The sequence below is a fragment of the Ambystoma mexicanum genome, chromosome 2q, assembly GCF_040938575.1.
Source record: "Ambystoma mexicanum isolate Mex_15411 chromosome 2q, UKY_AmexF1_1, whole genome shotgun sequence".
In the NCBI taxonomy this organism is placed as follows: domain Eukaryota; kingdom Metazoa; phylum Chordata; class Amphibia; order Caudata; family Ambystomatidae; genus Ambystoma; species Ambystoma mexicanum.
In genome coordinates, this window is record NC_090924.1 from 1,264,387,783 (window position 1) to 1,264,404,997 (window position 17,215).

Below are 17,215 nucleotides of genomic sequence, written 5' to 3' on the forward strand. Positions count from 1 at the left end.
TCTTCCCTAAAGCTGGAGCTCATGCTGCTCCGTTCCGAGCTGCTGCAGGAGCAGCACCCTCACCCCACCGGGCCAGGGTAAGCTTTTAGGCATTTCTACTGAGCCCAACTTATTTTTGCGAATGAATCGCAGCCCGTGATATTTTAATTGCATAATTCGCAATTAAGTCAGCGCAGCAACAGAACACTGCTTATTGCAAAAGAAGTGCAGTTTTTCCGCTTTTTTGCCAAAATAGAGTGCCATCCGCCATCAAGCACCACGAGGATAGCAAGCTTCCAACATGGCCGCTCCATGTACTGCAACCCTCCCCACTTGGTGCCACTGACCCCTGAAGCATCTGGATTGGCTGCTAGAACTACATCTAGCCAATCACATCTCGCCAGCAGGCGAGCGCCAGCCCACGTAAGAAGGCACAGGAAAAAAGGCTCCTGACTGAGCTGACCGAGCGTGCCACTCTGCGGGCTGCCCCAGGTCTTAGCTCGTCTGACTATTCATCTCTCCCTGGACTGCTGCTAAATACGGTGAGACACACCGCTACCCACTTCAATCGCATAGATTCACAACACCAAACCAGGAACCCCCCAGCTTTACCTGCAATGCACTTTACAAAAATGCTGCTCTAGCCTACACTCCTTGTCCTATCACAGTTTTGTTAGTTTAATGTAGGCTACAGCCAAATCCATGCCATATATCAGTGCATTGCCACTTCATGCATTGCCACTGCTGACACTACCTGCACATAGGTGCCCAGTCGCTGCTAGACCTATGTGATATTTGAAAACTGCTATATGTCTAGCCATTGTTGTCTATGCCTAGCCATCGCTTCCTCTACCTAGCCATTGTTGCCTATGCCTAGCCATTGCTGCCTCTACCTAGCCATTGCTGCCTCTACCTAGCCATTGCTGCCTCTACCTAGCCATTTCTGCCTATGCCTAGCCATCGCTGCCTCCTCCTAGCCATCGTTGCCTATGCCTAGCCATTGTTGCCTCTACCTAGCCATTGCTGCCTCTACCTAGCCATCGTTGCCTATGCCTAGCCATTGCTGCCTCTACCTAGCCTCTGTTGCCTACGCCTAGCCATCGTTGCACATGCCTAGCCACTGTGCCATTGTGCTGCCCACTCCTAGTCTCTGTGTTGCATATGCCTAGCCATTGTACTAGTTACTAGCCCACCTTTCCATGCCCGTTTAGATATAATTGCATTTAGGTTGCCTGTATATGCCCACTAGTTACTAGCCAATGCTTACCTACTCTGGCTCACTTTAGCAAACCTGCATTTAGGTTGCTTACCTACTCTTGCCCACTTCAGCCAGCCTGCATCTAGGTTTCCTGCTATCAAACAGTGCTTACCTATCTTCGCCTGCACTATCAAAGCTGCATTTAGGTTGCTAGCTTTCCAAGCCACCTACACTAACTAGCTCATTATGTATCTGCCACTCTTCTACACAGTTCTACTCAGAACTATCTTCTATTTGACCATCCTTCACAACTTGAACTTATCCCAGCAACAGAATCAACTACCTCACGGGAGTGTACCCCAGGAGCAAGCTAACATGGCCACTAAACCCTGCAGCCTTCAACAGCGAAACCTTAAATTACGCGCCAGACTCACAAGAATTTAGGACCCTCTATCTAAAGCCCAACCCACTTCCAACCACAATAAGCACACTTCACATATCACCAACACTCCACTATTCACACATAACATAGGGCAACATAGACTACAACTCAACAGTCGAATCTTTAGAGAATCCACCTCCCCCCAAAATGCCAACACAAAGTCCAGCCGCGCTTTGCCCTACCCACCCACCTGCAATAAAAGGCGCCCTAATAAACACCCGTTCTATGGTAGCCCATGCAACTGAAATAGCTGACATAATGAGAACTTAGATCTCCTGGCCATCACAGAATCCTGGCTTCACCCTGCAGCAGGACCGGCCTTTATGGTAGCCATCCCCGACAAATACACACTTATACGCATGGATCGCACCACATCTAGAGGTGGCGGCCTTGCTATAATTGTCAAAAACAATCTAGCCCTAAGACTCTCCTCACCCCATAATACCAACTCCTGTGAAGCCCTCACAGCTAAACTCACCATTGCCAACAATCAATCTATCACTATCCACCTGATATATCGACCACCAGGCCCCATAGGCTCTTTCGAGGAAGACCTCATGAACCTATTATCTAACAACTTAAAAAACTCTACTCAATGTCTCATCCTAGGCGACTTCAACCTTGGATTCAATGACTCGCGTGACCCCAACGCCCTACAAATCATCAGCACTCTCGTGGAATTAGGATTCACCCAAAAGATCACAGATCCTACCCACATCAAAGGCAGGACCCTCGATTGGATTGCCGAACATAACTGCCCAATCACTATTACTTCTATAATGCCTCAGCTATCGACCGACCACCACTTGTTATCCTTCACCCTAGAAGCCACCACACCCATGAACAATAGTATCCTAGCTCCTACCGCACCGACCAGAAATAAAAAAAACATCACCCCTGAAAATCTTATCCCCCTCATTCTCCCCACCTTAAACTCCGATCAGTCCGACCCAGCCTCTATGGAAGAAAAGTACAATGAAGTGATGCTTGCCTCTCTGGACGCTATCGCACCACTGAAAATTAGGAAGAGCAAACCCCGCCAACACCTAAATACCTGGTTCACACCCCTATTGAAAGATATCAGACAAAAGAAACGCCTCAGTGAAAAAATTTGGAGATCAGACCCTTCAGTCATCAACAAAAATAACCTGAAGAAACTAGCCACCCTCTAAAAAAAAAAAATCCTCCTTGCGAAACAAACCTCCTACAACACCCATATCACCCAAGCCAAATCCAACACTAAAGAATTGTTCGCCATTTTAAAGGAAGTAGAAGCCCCTATCCAAGCACCCGACTCCTGCCTCAAGGATAAGAACTGGTGCATAGGCATACAGAATGCCCTTGCCAACAAGATAACAATGCTTCAAGCAAAGATCAACAACAAAAAAGCATCTATAATTGGCCCAAATATTGTCAACACAGGCACCCACTCCAAGGTTACCACGAACTCATTACCAACTCTGAAATCTACCTCTTCTCCACCTACACAAGACATCCCTACCTTCTACTTTCACAAAGTATCCACTAAAGAAGTTGAGAAAGTCATCCTCACTCTCAAACCCTCCAACTGCCAGGGCGACCCATGTCCAGCCCAAATCATAAAAGACGCTGCCCGTGAACTCTCACCCTTCATTACCAAACTTATAAATGCTTCTTTCACATCAGGTACCATACCTAGCAACCTGAAACAATCCTGGGTCCTCCCTCTCCTCAAAAAGCAATCCTTAGACCCCTCCATCCCAACGAACTACCGCCCCATAACCACCGTGCCGTTCCTACTGAAAATCCTAGACAAAGTAGCTTACTTACAAATTCAGCATCACCTGGAACTAAACCATCTCCTAGGAGTTCGACAGTCCGGCTTCAGACCACAGCATGGGACTGAGACTGCACTCCTAAACCTCAAGGCCCAAATAGACACACTAAGAGATAAAGGTACGACCTCACTCCTACTACTCCTCGACCTTTCTGCCGCATTTGACCTGGTAGACCATGCAATACTTTGCAATCATCTGGTAACGACAGCCTGCTTCTCCCATGAAGCAGTTGCATGGATCCAGTCCTTCTTAGATAACAGGACAATGCGAGTCTTCTCTCCTCTAGCAGCTGCAGACCCCGCACCTATTTCATGCGGCGTACCTCAAGGCTCATGTGTATCCCCTACCCTCTACAATATATTCACAAAGCCCCTTTTCGATGATTTAGACGATCTAGGTATCACCTACACTAACTATGCAGATGATACACAGATCCTCATCCCGTTGACGGGAGATTATGACAAGGATTTGGCCTTTGTGAACAGAATCTACCTCATCATCCAGGCATGGATGGCCTCCCACGGTCTATGCCTGAATGATGACAAAACTGAACTCCTCATCTAGGCACCTCCGCTAACATCAAAAAACTAAGTCCCAACTATGACTCCTTCATAATTGACAACATGATCATTACGGTGGCCAAAGTAGTTAAAACCCTCGGCTTCTACATTGACTCCACGCTCACCTTTGGTAAACAAGTGAGTGCCATGGCCTCAGCCACCTCCTTCACCTGCAAGTTAATCAGAGCAGCCAAGCCCTTCCTCTCTTCCAATAACTGCGTCACACTAGCAAGAGCATTAATCCTATCGAGACTCGATTACTGCAACGCCCTCTACGTAGGTAGCAACAAATACATCACTGCCAAAATACAGACTCTTCAAAATAATGCCCTTAGGGCCGCCCTAAACTACCCTAAAAACGCCCATATATCAGACCTCAGGAGATCTACCAATTGGCTCTTCACAAAAGACAAAATCCTCCTTAAAACATCATCCCTTACACAGAAATGCCTTAACCAAGCAGCCCCACAATACCTTATAGACAGATTCACCAGACAAACAGCCTCTCGCCCATTAAGAAAAGCCAACTCCAACCTTTTACTAGTACCTAGATTCAAACTCACTAAATCTGGTGGGAGCAGCTTTGCTGTTAATGCAGCACAATATTGGAACTCCCTTCTCTCTGCCCCAAGGGAAGATCTCCCCTACCGGCAATTCAGATCCAATCTGATTCAACGGCTAAAAGAACATGATGCCTAACTTTACCCTAATGCCATCTGTGATCTCATGTATATTGAGTGTGATCTCATGTATATTTTGTATATTTGACTTGCTTTATTTATGTTACACCTGTATTCTTGTAAACGTACTGCATATATTTCTGTGATTCCCTGACATCACATGTCTACAGCATTGTAACCGTAGCTGTATCAATATGTCCAATCTTCAACCTGTAACCTAAGCTGAACAACCCTTTTGCTGCCTTCGCGCCCGAATACCCCTGGGTCTGGTGCGCTATATAAATAATAAAACAAACAAAAAAACAAACAAACAAACAGAAACGACGCAAACAATTTGCTTGTGCAGTCAAGCATTGAGAGTATTCTGTAATTACTAGGTTCCATCCTGTGTCCTCTCTTGAATATTGGAATTAGGAAAGAGGTTTGCCAGGAGGCCGGAATTTGGCCGGTCGACAATATTTTATCGTACTGGATTTTTAGTAAACGTGCCCAGAATTCCAGGTTGCTCCTTAGAACTACATTTGCCAGGCCATTCGGGCCTGACGCTCTAGAAGATTTCAAACATTTGATCTTGGTAATTAGTAGGTCCATTGAGACCATAAACGGGAGTTCCGAAGGGACGGTGATTGCAACGCTCTGCTCCTTCTCTCCAGATGGAGTATTTCGGGTTAGGAGAAAGTCTGTCCACTGTTGAGCACTGATTGGATTGATCATGGAAGTTTTCCCGGTGCCCCTGCATTCCCCCAGCAGGCCCTAGATGCTTCTGGTATTCTTGGAGCACATAACTTGGACCATTTTCTGCCAGCGTTCGATCTTCTCCGCTCTTCTCTTTGACTTACATATTGATTTATAAGAGACATGAGATGTATGGGTAGCTTTGGCTTTCAGAATCGCAGCCCTGAGTTCTCGCTTTGCATCTCTTATGCTTTTGTCGAAGGGTTTGCTCCGTTTGTCATGTTTGGCTATCATGTTGGTTGAAGATGAGGCATGGAAAGATGCAAATGTGGCGATCCTCCTTTCGATCTCATTAATAGACAGTGTGGTAAAGTATTTTTTTTAATGTTTATGCACAATCTGTTCCTTGTCTATAATTTGACCTGTGATCTTTCCGATTGTGTGTCTGTGTTACATGCCTATTTCATTCTGTGATTGGTTTGTAAATTTCTAGATTTACAGTCCAAGCCTATTTTTGTACGTCTCTATATTCTAGATCTATTCAAAATGTTAAAAATAATATGTTAATTGGAAGAAAGGTCATGCTGCAGAACGGTGTGATGTTTTCCAGGCATGTGCTGCCACAAAACAAAATGTTTTTCTCACCAATCTTTTTTATTTTATTTTATTTGTTTACACTTATGGGTTTCTCTGGGATTGTATGGGGCCAGTTGTTTGAGCTATACAAATAACCTTATCCTGAGCTTTGTTACTTTTTAAAGAATTATATACCGATCAGCATTTTCCCTATTTGTTTTTTTACAATCCTTACTTACTGCAATTGTGCCATCACTGAAAAGAAAATTGCAACCATTTAGCAAAATGAAGATGTAATGATTTGGAAAGCCCAGAAGAAGATTTTTGTTGCAAAAAAGAAAATCCCTGGCCAATAGCATTCACAGGAAAATGAAATTTTGTACATACGTTCTACTTTAAAAAACAAAATCAATTTGGTCATTTTTTGGCAATCATCAAAAGCTTATTATGAGACTGGAGTGTCATCAAAACTGACATCTTGTGGAAAAATGGGAGACATTATTCTGGGATATCATTGAACACAAAAGCATTTTGAAGGTTTGAAAGTGCACATACATAAACAATAGGTGTATCCTACCCTTTTGTTGGACTAAATCTAAGTTTAAATGGTAACTTTGGGAGCAAGTACTTGACTATTTCTTTGCGAGAGTGCTGCAAGTATTATCAAACCACTAGTGTATTTGTCCACTTTCTAGTGAGGATGATATGGTTGGAGGGAGAAAAAACAAACAATCATGTATTTGCCACTAATCGTTAGCAGGTTGGAGACGGTAAATCAACGATTCCTTTTGGAAAAATAATTTAGTCCAAATCATTTGTGCATTTTCTTACAAAATTGTATTGATATTTGCAATGTCTGTAACATAAATTCTGTGCATAACATAAATTCAAAAGCAGACACAATCATTCGACTTCATGATTCATTAGCTACAGGAAGATGAGTGGGGAAATCATAGACATTTTTGAAACATATTAAACAACATGACAAACTGAAACAAAATGTCAGCAAAAGTTCTTCTACATATGATAAAGAAAAACCTTCTAGAAAAGAGGGGAAACTAAAAAAGTTGTTGTCCCTATGTTTGAGGGAAGTGCTTTTCTTTTTTATCAAGTTAATTCACTTTGAGACAGTTCATTCTGTCTTGATCTAAATTCAGGGCTTCAGTGTTGCCCAATTTACGGGTCTTTGTATAGTAAAAGAATTATTTGCCAACGTGATGCTTGGCAAACTTCTCAAGCAGTTCACGTTTCGGCGATCTAACGTGATGCTGAAAGTGCACATATACAAATGTCAAAAAGGCTTGACAAGCAAGGGGTAAGGGTGAGCAGGTAGGTGGTTACAAATAATATTTTCATAGTGGATTAAATAATGAGCATTGTGAGGTTTCCTTACATTATTGAGACACCACATCCAACTAAATTTGGATTTCATTCACATAATATTGATTACTTGAATTAATGATATCATTTCTTGTCAAAAGTTTTGAAATTCTTAAACAAGAAAATATCCCCCACCCTCCCTCAATCTACCAAATGAAGCACCGCTCTTACAGGCTCACACTTCAATACTTATGGTCTCAAACAACCAACCCGTACAGGCTAATAAGCAGGCACTAGCATTTGGCTTTGTGTAGATTCTAGTTCCATCATGATTGCAAAGAACCAATTGGCTTAACTTCTAGTAGTGGTTCCTACCACTATCTATTTGGCAGAGTAAATATGCTGGTTTGTGAGCTAAGAAGGGATGTGCCCCAGACAAATTATGAATCAACATTCACTGACCTGGCCACATAAACATAATTTTGCTTTCAGTCCTAAAATGTCTTCTTATAGTCCCAATCCTCAAAGATCTGTTGGGATGTCTTGTTCAATCTTGCAATTAGAACAAGGATGGATATTCTTTCAAGTGTCCTATAATTACTTTCTGGGTTTTGGGACAGTAAGAAAATTCAATTGAAAACCAAAGCATATGAACAACTCTGCCATGGCAATCTTGCTTCCACTTTATGGAACATTTTGATATCTTCATTGAAGCATGTGTTGGATTATGGAAGGGTCCACCTCTGCTGCCAGTAGGCTTTTGCACAGTGCTTCAGTAGTAGCCTTTTTTCCAAGCCTTTGCCGCCACATGATGAAAGCAGCCACCATCTGTGAATGTGCACTGCTAGGGTAATTCACTTTACACCTGTAAATGTCAGCTTGGGACAAACCCAAATGGATTACGATCTGCTCCCACTCAACTCCAAGTCTGCTAGCAAGCTGGCTAATTTGTTTGTCAGTAGGGGATTTGGCTAAAACATGTGGTGGTATTATATTAGTCGGTGTGCCTGAGCGTTCTTCTTGCATTTCCAGACATTGGGCTTTTAAGTGGTCTCTAACCCAGGGAAACTCTTGTAAGGAATCCAGGAAAGCTGCAAATGCCATTGGCCCTCTCGTTGGTAGGATATCAAGTAGCTTCATGGTCTTCCTTTGGTTGGTGACTTCAGCTGAGATTTCTTGAAGATGGTTTTCTGTTAAAATCCCTTCCTGGTATAAATACTGAACTACCAATCCATCAACCAGTAAATCTGCACAGAGCTGCAGGCGATGTGTTCTCAGGAGCTGCCTGTGATGGGCCTTCATTTCTGTTAAGTGGGAGATGAGAAAAAAAACATTATACATTAAGTAGGATCAATATAGAAAATTTGAATATTTTAATTAAAACGGCACTACTGGCATCTAGAATTACATTTTCAGAAGCATCGACAGATCAATGAATTTATTTTCATAGCATTCACTGGTATTCATTCGATAGTTCAACATTTTCAAATCACAATGTAAACAGGATGGCCTTGCATCCACTGTGCACAACATAGGACCCACCCCTTTTCTCTTGACTATGATGTTATTGGTCAGAAAGTGTTAATAAGTTGTTTAAGTTAAAAGATTATCAATCTAAAGTGCCTTCTGCTTAAATCAGTACATAATGTCCACCTAAAAGAAAGATGGATAGATATCATCCCACAAGAACGAACTGAAAGTGTCTTCTTCATAGCACCTCTAAACCTTGCAAACTCTGTACCTCAATTCGGATATACTTTGCTAAGAAAAGGTTGCAGCAGCTGTACTAGGAGAATGTGCCATATAAAAGCTACCCAAAAATTGAAATCTCTACCTTTGGAGATGGGGCTACCAGTGAGGTTGGTCTATCATTTGGAATTACATCATATCTGTATGTTATTAAGCACCAGTGGCTTGACGCAGATCAGGGCAGGGGGGTTCCTGACTCTTAATACTAGTTAAAAAACAAAAAAACAGCCCATGTCTGGGCAGAAATTATGCGCACACAGTTGTAAAAACAATATATTCTGATGCAGCCTAAAAATTGAAAGGAGATCAATAAAGTCAGTAAAACAGAAGAACAAATTAGTTACTTACCCCTGGTAACGTTCTTTTGACTGGATGTTCCTCCCACACATTCCTCATCTTTGATATCTCCAATACCCAGTTTCAGAAAAAGAATTAGAATGTGCGTTGATGGAGTCAACTCAGTGTCCCTCGAGTGCCTCCGTCTCGAGGATGCCATTGAAGGCATATATAGCATGCGCAGCCCCTGTTGGCTTCACTTCTGTTTTTTCATGTCATTCTCAAGTAGAACTACCGGCATAAAAGCGGATTTGACCATACTAGACTGAAGGCGCATAAGCTACAATAACATGGGCAATTCTACTGAGGAGTAGACTGGGAGGGGTGATGAGGAATACGTGGAAAGAACATCAGTCGAAAGAACATTACCAGGGGGTAAGTAACTTGTTCTTTGAATGGATTGTGTCCTCCCAAGTATTCCTCATCTTTGATAGACTCCCAAAGCAGTATTAGATTTGGAGGAAGAAGTACAAATTCTGTCATCAATGCTTTCCATGAACGGAATGAAGGACTGCCTTCCCAAAGCCTCCATCCTGATTTAAGGTGGTATCAAGGCAGTAATGCTTAGTAAAAGTGTGAATTGTAGACCAAGTGGCTGCCTCACAAATGCTTTTAATAGAAAAACCTCTTTGCAAATCAGAAGTAGCCATGCCCCCAGTGGAATGGGCTCTCAAGCCTTCTGGGGGATCCTTGCCGGCCAGCCTGTAGCATTCGGAAACAGCTAGAATAATCCACCTAGACAAGGTCAATTTTGGTACAGCCTGTCCCAGCCTATGACACGTATATCCTATGAATAGTTGGTCATCCAGACAAAATGTTGACAACCTTGAAATGTAGAAACTCAAAGCCCTTCGTGGGTCGAGCCTGTGTAATCTCTCCTCCTCCTTGCCAGGATGAAGTGGAGGGTAGAAAGTGGGTAACACTATCTTTTGTCCTAAATGAAAGTCTGATATGCCCTTAGTTAGGAATGCAGGTTTGACCCTCAGGACAAAATACTGTAAATGGTGGTTTAGAGGATATAGTGCTTGCAACTCACTCTACGGGCTGATGTTAGTGCCACCAACAAGATGGTCTTGAACATTAGTAGCCTCAAAGGACATGAATAGAAAGTTTAAAATGGTGCACACAAAAGAAACTGACAAGATTAAGGTCTGAAACGGCATCCTGAAAAGGAGATGGAGGGAACACATTAGTGAGTGCCTTCAGAAATTGTACCACCAAAGGTATCTTAAAATATGAAGTTTCCTCCGACGAGTGCTTGAAGATGGAAAGCGCTGCCAAATAACCTTTAATGGTCCCAACCTGGAGACCTAGATTAGCTAAGTACAGCGGAAAGGATAACATCTCTGGTGTCCTGCATAGCAAAGGGTCCACAATATGGTCTCTGCACCAGCCGACTCAAATTTGTTCCAACGGGAGCGGTACAAAGACTCTGTTGCTAGCCTTCTGGCCGAAAGCAAAATTACGTCATCCGGGTCGCACCTTACTACATGGCCTACCTTGATTGGAGTCTTCTGTCCCGTGCTCCCCTCTACCTCCAGGTGCGTTTGGGGGGTATGGAAGGAACCATCATTGGTTTCTTGTGGGTGGAACCCAAAAGAGTCCGACTTTCCTACCTTCAGGATGACTTTCCCCTATCTATTTCTCTGGTTGCAAATTGTACCCGGACATTCGAGGTGTAGCATGGTCCTCGAACAATGTGTTCATATCTGTAGAAGGTGAGAAGTCTGGTTGTTCAAAATCAGAGTTGGTATATTCTCTGTCACTGAAGGGTATGTACTGAAGAACGTATTCTTTTTCACAATCACTTACCCCCTCCTCTGCCTACTCATAGGGCAAGGGCACATGTTTCAGCTGTGCTGCATGTATCCAGTGTTTCTTCCCCTCAACTCGTACAGCTGTCTGAGCAGCCAATAAAACCTGGTGTGGCACCTTTCAGCGAGGTTCAAGGCTGGATTTTCGTTGGAAGTCTTTGACTAGGACAACATCTCTGGGTCGGATGGCATGACCCAGGCCCACATACTTATCGGGCAATGCTTCACGAACCTGTTGGTGAATCAAACGCAGGTCTTGAGTCAACTGTTTGCAATAATCGACCAATAATGGGTACTCAATTTCTGATAACTTTTTTGGTCTTGGCGCATTCCACACATTGGCAGGCCTACCCATTACAATTTCATACGGCGAGAGGCCAGTTCTAGTCTGTACTGTTGTTCTCATAGACAAGAGAGATAGGGGAAGTGTATCAGGCCATGTTAAGCCACTATGTGCACACACCTTAGCCAATTTATTCTTCTAAATACCATTCTGTCTCTCAAATAACCCAGCCGATGAAATATATTTTTTATCTGCAATCCATTGCACACATGCTGTATTAGTGTGGCTATGAAATTGGGTCCATTGTCGGACCAAATTACACGGGGTACCCCAAAACAGGAACACATTTCTTTCAACATAACCTTTGCAGTCAAAATGGCAGTGGTATCTTTCAAGGGAAACGCTTCAACCCATTTGCTAAATGAACAGATCACTACCAAGACATATTTATAACTCTGACATCTTTCCATCTCGATGAAATCGAAATGTATACCTTCAAATGGCATTATGGTGGCCCAAAACTGCCCTTTGGCACTGGTGTTCCCTTTCTAATGTGTTGCAAACAAACAGATACAATTCTTTACCAATCGTTCAGCTACTTTGGGAATGTTATCATTTCTCCATACAGGGTCTAAATATTTACGAATGCCTTTGGCATTAATGTGTGCTGAGCCATAGCGACCTCAGCCTGTGCATAAACATTTGGTAACATCCATCTCTGTTTATCATGGTCAACCCAACATCCTTCCTCATCCAATCAGGCTGGTCCCGATCCCCATGGTTTTATTTCTTCCGTTGTTGCATCAGCTTGAATAGCTTTTACACCCCTAATCCCTTCTTCCATCATCCCACTCTAATGTGCCCATCTAGCAGGCCCAAGAAATACATTCCAGATCATAGGTCTGCGGTAATTCTCTGGTGGGCCGCACATTTCATTATAGCCAGCTGTTTGGGCAAAGCTAGTGACGATAACAGTTGTACTTTCAAGGGACCATGCTGTATTTTATTTCCATGGGATGCTAGGAAACATCTCTCAGCCCACAGTTTTCAAATGTTGTGAGCTACACCAAAGGCGTACTGACTATCCATGTAAATATTCACCTTGAGTCCTGCATCTCACAAGCTCGGGTTACGGCAATCATCTCTGCTGCCTTTGCGGAATTGTGGAGGATTCTTCTAGTCTCAACTAGTGTATCTAGCCTGGTGATGGCATTGGCAGCAGTAGACGTGCTGTCTGAAAATTTAAAACAAGGACAGTCACAATAGATCTCCATCTGGGGATGGCAGGGGAGTGTCAATTAAATACATTCTTCCTTTTGTTTCTTGTTCAGTGATAAAGAGACAATCATGATGGATCTTATTAACATTATCCTTGCCTAGAGAAGGTAGCAGTATGGCTGGATTTAGAGAATTTCATCTTTACATTTTTATGTGGGGTGCAAACAAAATTAACTTTAATCTAGTGAGACGAGCAGATGTGAGAGGTTGAGTTTGCGTTTTGTTTAGTAATATATCAACTGAGTGAAGCACCATCACGGTTAACGAGTGATCCAAAACCGCGCCTTCACTTTGTTTTACTGAAGCAGAGGCAGCAGCCACACCTTTGGGACATTTTGGCAAAGCGCATGCAACAGGGTCCAACATGGAGGAAAAATATCTGCATGGGTTACTCCCCCGCCCCCGTGTTCTGTGTTAATACTGCCAAAGCACAACCATCCCGTTCATGCACAAATTCTTTTAGCATCATTTTGCGTGCCCAAGACGGGAGCAGAGCATAAACCCATTTTAAGCATTGTAAAGGCTTCCTGGCACGTCTCATCACATGATATGAGTAAAACTTTGTCCTTCTTTGTCAACTGTAATAAGGGCTTGATAATTAAAGACAAATTTGGAATCCATTGCTTGCAATATGATGCCATTCCAATAAAAGCCATAAATTCTGTTTGATTGTTTGGTACCGCCATATCAGATTTGTATCCTTTCCGGTGCGAGGCGCCTACCCTTCTTCGACAGGAGGTAATCCAAGTAAGCAACCTCCTGTCGACAATATTGAAACTTCTTTAGGGATGCTTTATGACCATTGTCGGCTAAATGTTTTAACAATAGTATAGTACCCTTTTGACACAAATCCTCAGAGTCTGCGGCAATAAGTAAGTCATCAATGTACTGTATTAATGTGCATTAAGAGGGAGGTAATTCCAGTGTATCCAATTGCTCCTTAAGAGCTCTACTATAAATGCTAGGACTTTCCATGTAACCTTGAGGTATTCTGGTGAAGTTGAATAACCTGCCCCTGATAGCAAATGCAAACAAATATCTGCTATCTGGGTGTATGGGTATGCGGAAAAATGCATTCTTTAAATCAATGACAGAGCAATGAGTAGCCTGGTCCTTAAATCGATGTTAAAATAGTTGTGACAACAGGAACGGTAGGAAACTGGGACGAGAATGTTATTGATAGCGCTCAAGTCAATAACGAAACGGTAAGGTAAAACATTGTCACCTTTTTTTGTAAGCAGGCAAAATGGGGCTATTGCAAGGGCTACCAGAAATCAGCTCGATAAACCCTTTGTGTACCAGGTCAGAAATGATGTATTTACGTGCCGCTTCCCCTTCGCGAGACAAATTATACTGGGGTACTCAGCGCAATGTAACGTTTGGTTTTAGCACAATACGAACTAGTTCAACATTAAGTATACCTAAATCATTGTCATTTAGAGAACATAAACACATAGGCACAGATTGTAATTTGCAGGGTAGTGGGAATGCAAGGAACTCAGAACTTGAACGTTGTTGAAGAGAAATATTCAAATAAACTCCCTCAGGTGAACAATAAATAACTGTGTGTAGTTTTTTCAGCAAGTTGAGACCTAATACGTTTTCACCACAATTTGAAGTCAGCAAAAAAGGGACACTGGACGGTAAAAGGCCCCAGTGAAATGGGCACCGGTTTGGAGACTGGACTAATTACTGGTGTACCTGAGAACCCTAGGGATACATTTTGTTGCCCTGACAGGGGAATGTCTGGAACCGTGCTCCAGTGTCCACTAGAAATGGGTGTGACCTATCCCCAACCTTCATTGTTATGTAGGCCCTGTAATGCTCACTTGGTATCCACGGGGACGTCACTCAGCCTTTTCTGACCTCTTACGACCTAAAACCCTTCCCTGGAGTCTACTCGACTGGAGACTGGGCCTGAAACAAAGGATTGGTAGATTTAACTCCCTATTGTCTCTGTGTGCTTGAACCCCTTTTTCCCCGTGGTCCAACCCTTCCCTTTGATCCACAGCTCACCTTGTTTTCTTGGAAAGTGTGCTCTCCGTCCTGCTTTCAGCGCAGGGGCGTGTTGATTGATGCGGGCTCGTTGCTGCCTAGTTACTTCACTGGCAAGAGTCCGACAGGTAAGTATAATGAGTCTTTTGAACAGTTCTCTAACTTCGTTCCTTTCCTTCCTTAGATGATGGCCGGCATCCGGGGATGGCGACGTGCTGCTGAGATGAGTAGCGCTGAAGGTGAGTGAGAGCGCGATGCGCAATGCGACCCTTTCGTATTTGTATTGAACTGAGTTCTTTTTCTGTGTCTTTTAGGTGCTGCGACGTTTTCAGCGTGGACGCCGGTTATGAAGAAGAAATGCGGTGAGTAAGCGCGGTATACGGCGCCTCTATATGTTTCCACGCTAACCTGGAGTGTCTTTTCCCTCTTGCAGATGGATGAGAAGTTCTGGAGACAGAGTTCCCCAGAGCGGCTGGGATTCAGGTAAGCGTTTGAAGGTCGCACAGTCTTTAAAAATAAGCGAAGATTTGCTGAATGCTTACTAATGCCTTTTTTCTGTTCTTTTCCCTTTTCCTTAGGAAGCGGCGTCCTGGGATGGGAATGACACCGCCGAAGATGCCCGCAGAACAGAAGAAGCGATGAATGATGGGCAGAAGCGCCGCAAGGTAAGGCTGTTCTTAACAGTGTTCTTGTTCTTGCAGAAGCTGAGCGCAGAAGAAATATGCAGGCCTACTGGAGACCGATCCGAACACGGTGAGTTTCACGCTGCAGGTGCAGAAAACACAAAGCATTTTTCTCAGCCTGGGCGTGGTTTAATTAGTCTCTGGGTATCCCAGGTGTCTCTGGGCTGAACCACACCCAAACAACTAGACTGCACATGCAGTTCTGAGAACCAAAATATGTGGGGGCACCCATCTTGTCCCCATCAAAGCACTACAATTCCAATCCCCAATGTTATCCTACGGGAGTGAGTGAGTCTGGTGCCACAAGCGCCAAGTCTGACTCCAAGTGGGTCTTAGGAGGGATGGAGAGGCCCTTCAGGGCCATGTTTGTGATTGTGGCCTGGCTCCAGCCTGACATCTTGGAGGGGTGGGGACATGAGGGGCAGGAATCAAGACAGCCCCTTTCTGGTTTACAGGGATAGGAGTAGGTTCCAGCTCCTGCTTTGGGATGTCCTAATAGGTCATCAGATGTATAATCCTCAGAATAATATCTCCGGGAACGGTTAACACCCCTTGCATCTGCTGGGCATCTCTATTCTCCGTATTATTGCCAAACTACTGATTCTGGGAAAACTGGCCCTGCATACTATCGTTACGTCCTCTAGACTTTCTAGTCGACATTCAATTATCCCTCTGCCGGAGAAGTGGACAATGCGCTCTCCAATGGTCATCTTCTTTACAATAGGCACATTGGTTTTGGTTTACACTCCCAGAAGTTGGAACAAACTGGCCCCTGGATTGTGCATATCCTCCTCTCTGTCCCCTAACCACTTGCTGCAAAAGCACCCGAGTTTTTAGGTCCACCTTTTTTCTTATCCACGATTTGAGACTGAATATCAGTTAATGGTGCATGTACAAACTTAACAAATAACATTTTACCTGGTTCAGTACTCAAATGTTGTCCACTATCATCAGAGAATGTTTGCTTGAATCTACTAAAATAAACTGTTGCCCCTTCAGTTTTCCCTTGTACGCAGGCTGTTAATTTATCCCAATTTATCCACTTTTCTGGCACTAATGTTCGAAGTTTGGTAAGGATAAGATTTGGCAGTGCTATTATTATTTGTTACGCTCGCCTGGTATCCATGGGGGCACCACACGATACTGAATGTGCAGGGGCGCGTGGTTGGTACGGGCGTTCCGTGGACCTAGTTGCTTCACTGGTCCGTGTGCCCTTATGTCGGGTCCAGACCGGCTGTGACTACGACTCTGCTTGCTGTTTTCCAGGTGAGTTATAATGTCTTTTCTGTCTTTATTCTGTCTCTTTCTTTCCCTCCGTTTTCTCTGTCTTCTCGGTGTCTTGCTCCACTACGCTGTTCCCTAACAATGTCTCTTTGTTTTCACAGGGATGGTTGCGATCTCGGATTTGCCACGCCGATGGTGAAGACCACGTTGAGTTATTGATGCACGGAGCGCTGCACTGTTTATTGGTGTTAATTGCTAACCTGTGTTCTCTTTTCTTCTTTGTACAGGTTGCAGTGATGTTCCGGATGGATGAGCGATCGAATCGCTGCTTGCCCAGGTAAGTGCTTTGTTAATGCTGACCTTGTTCCTTCTCCCTTGCAGGTTGCGGTGAAACCCGGAGATGGGCGAGGTAAGAGAAGTGCAGGGTGCTGCCAGGAGTCGCTGCTTGCCCAGGTAAGAAATGTTATTAATGCTGTCCTTGTTTCTTTACCTTTGCAGCTTGCGGCGAACTCCGGAGATGGGCAATGTAAGCGAAGCGCAGGATGGATTCAAGGCCGGTTTCTTCACAGGTAAGTGTTCTTGCTCGCTAATGCTGTTCTTATTCTT

At 43.8% G+C, this 17,215-nt stretch overlaps 1 protein-coding gene across 3 annotated transcripts in view; it reads right to left on the minus strand.

The window, feature by feature from the left end:
• Nucleotides 1-6,709: 6,709 nt before the first annotated feature.
• CRADD (CASP2 and RIPK1 domain containing adaptor with death domain) overlaps nt 6,710-17,215 on the minus strand; it is a 122,350-nt gene continuing 111,844 nt past the window's right edge. For all 3 annotated transcript variants that reach the window (XR_011303396.1, XR_011303397.1, XM_069648651.1), the window contains exon 3: nt 6,710-8,551. Coding sequence is in view for 1 of the 3 variants with exons in the window: in XM_069648651.1 (XP_069504752.1) it covers nt 7,953-8,549 (597 nt within the window). In the remaining 2 variants the exon portion in view is untranslated. The remainder of the gene's footprint in view (nt 8,552-17,215) is intronic.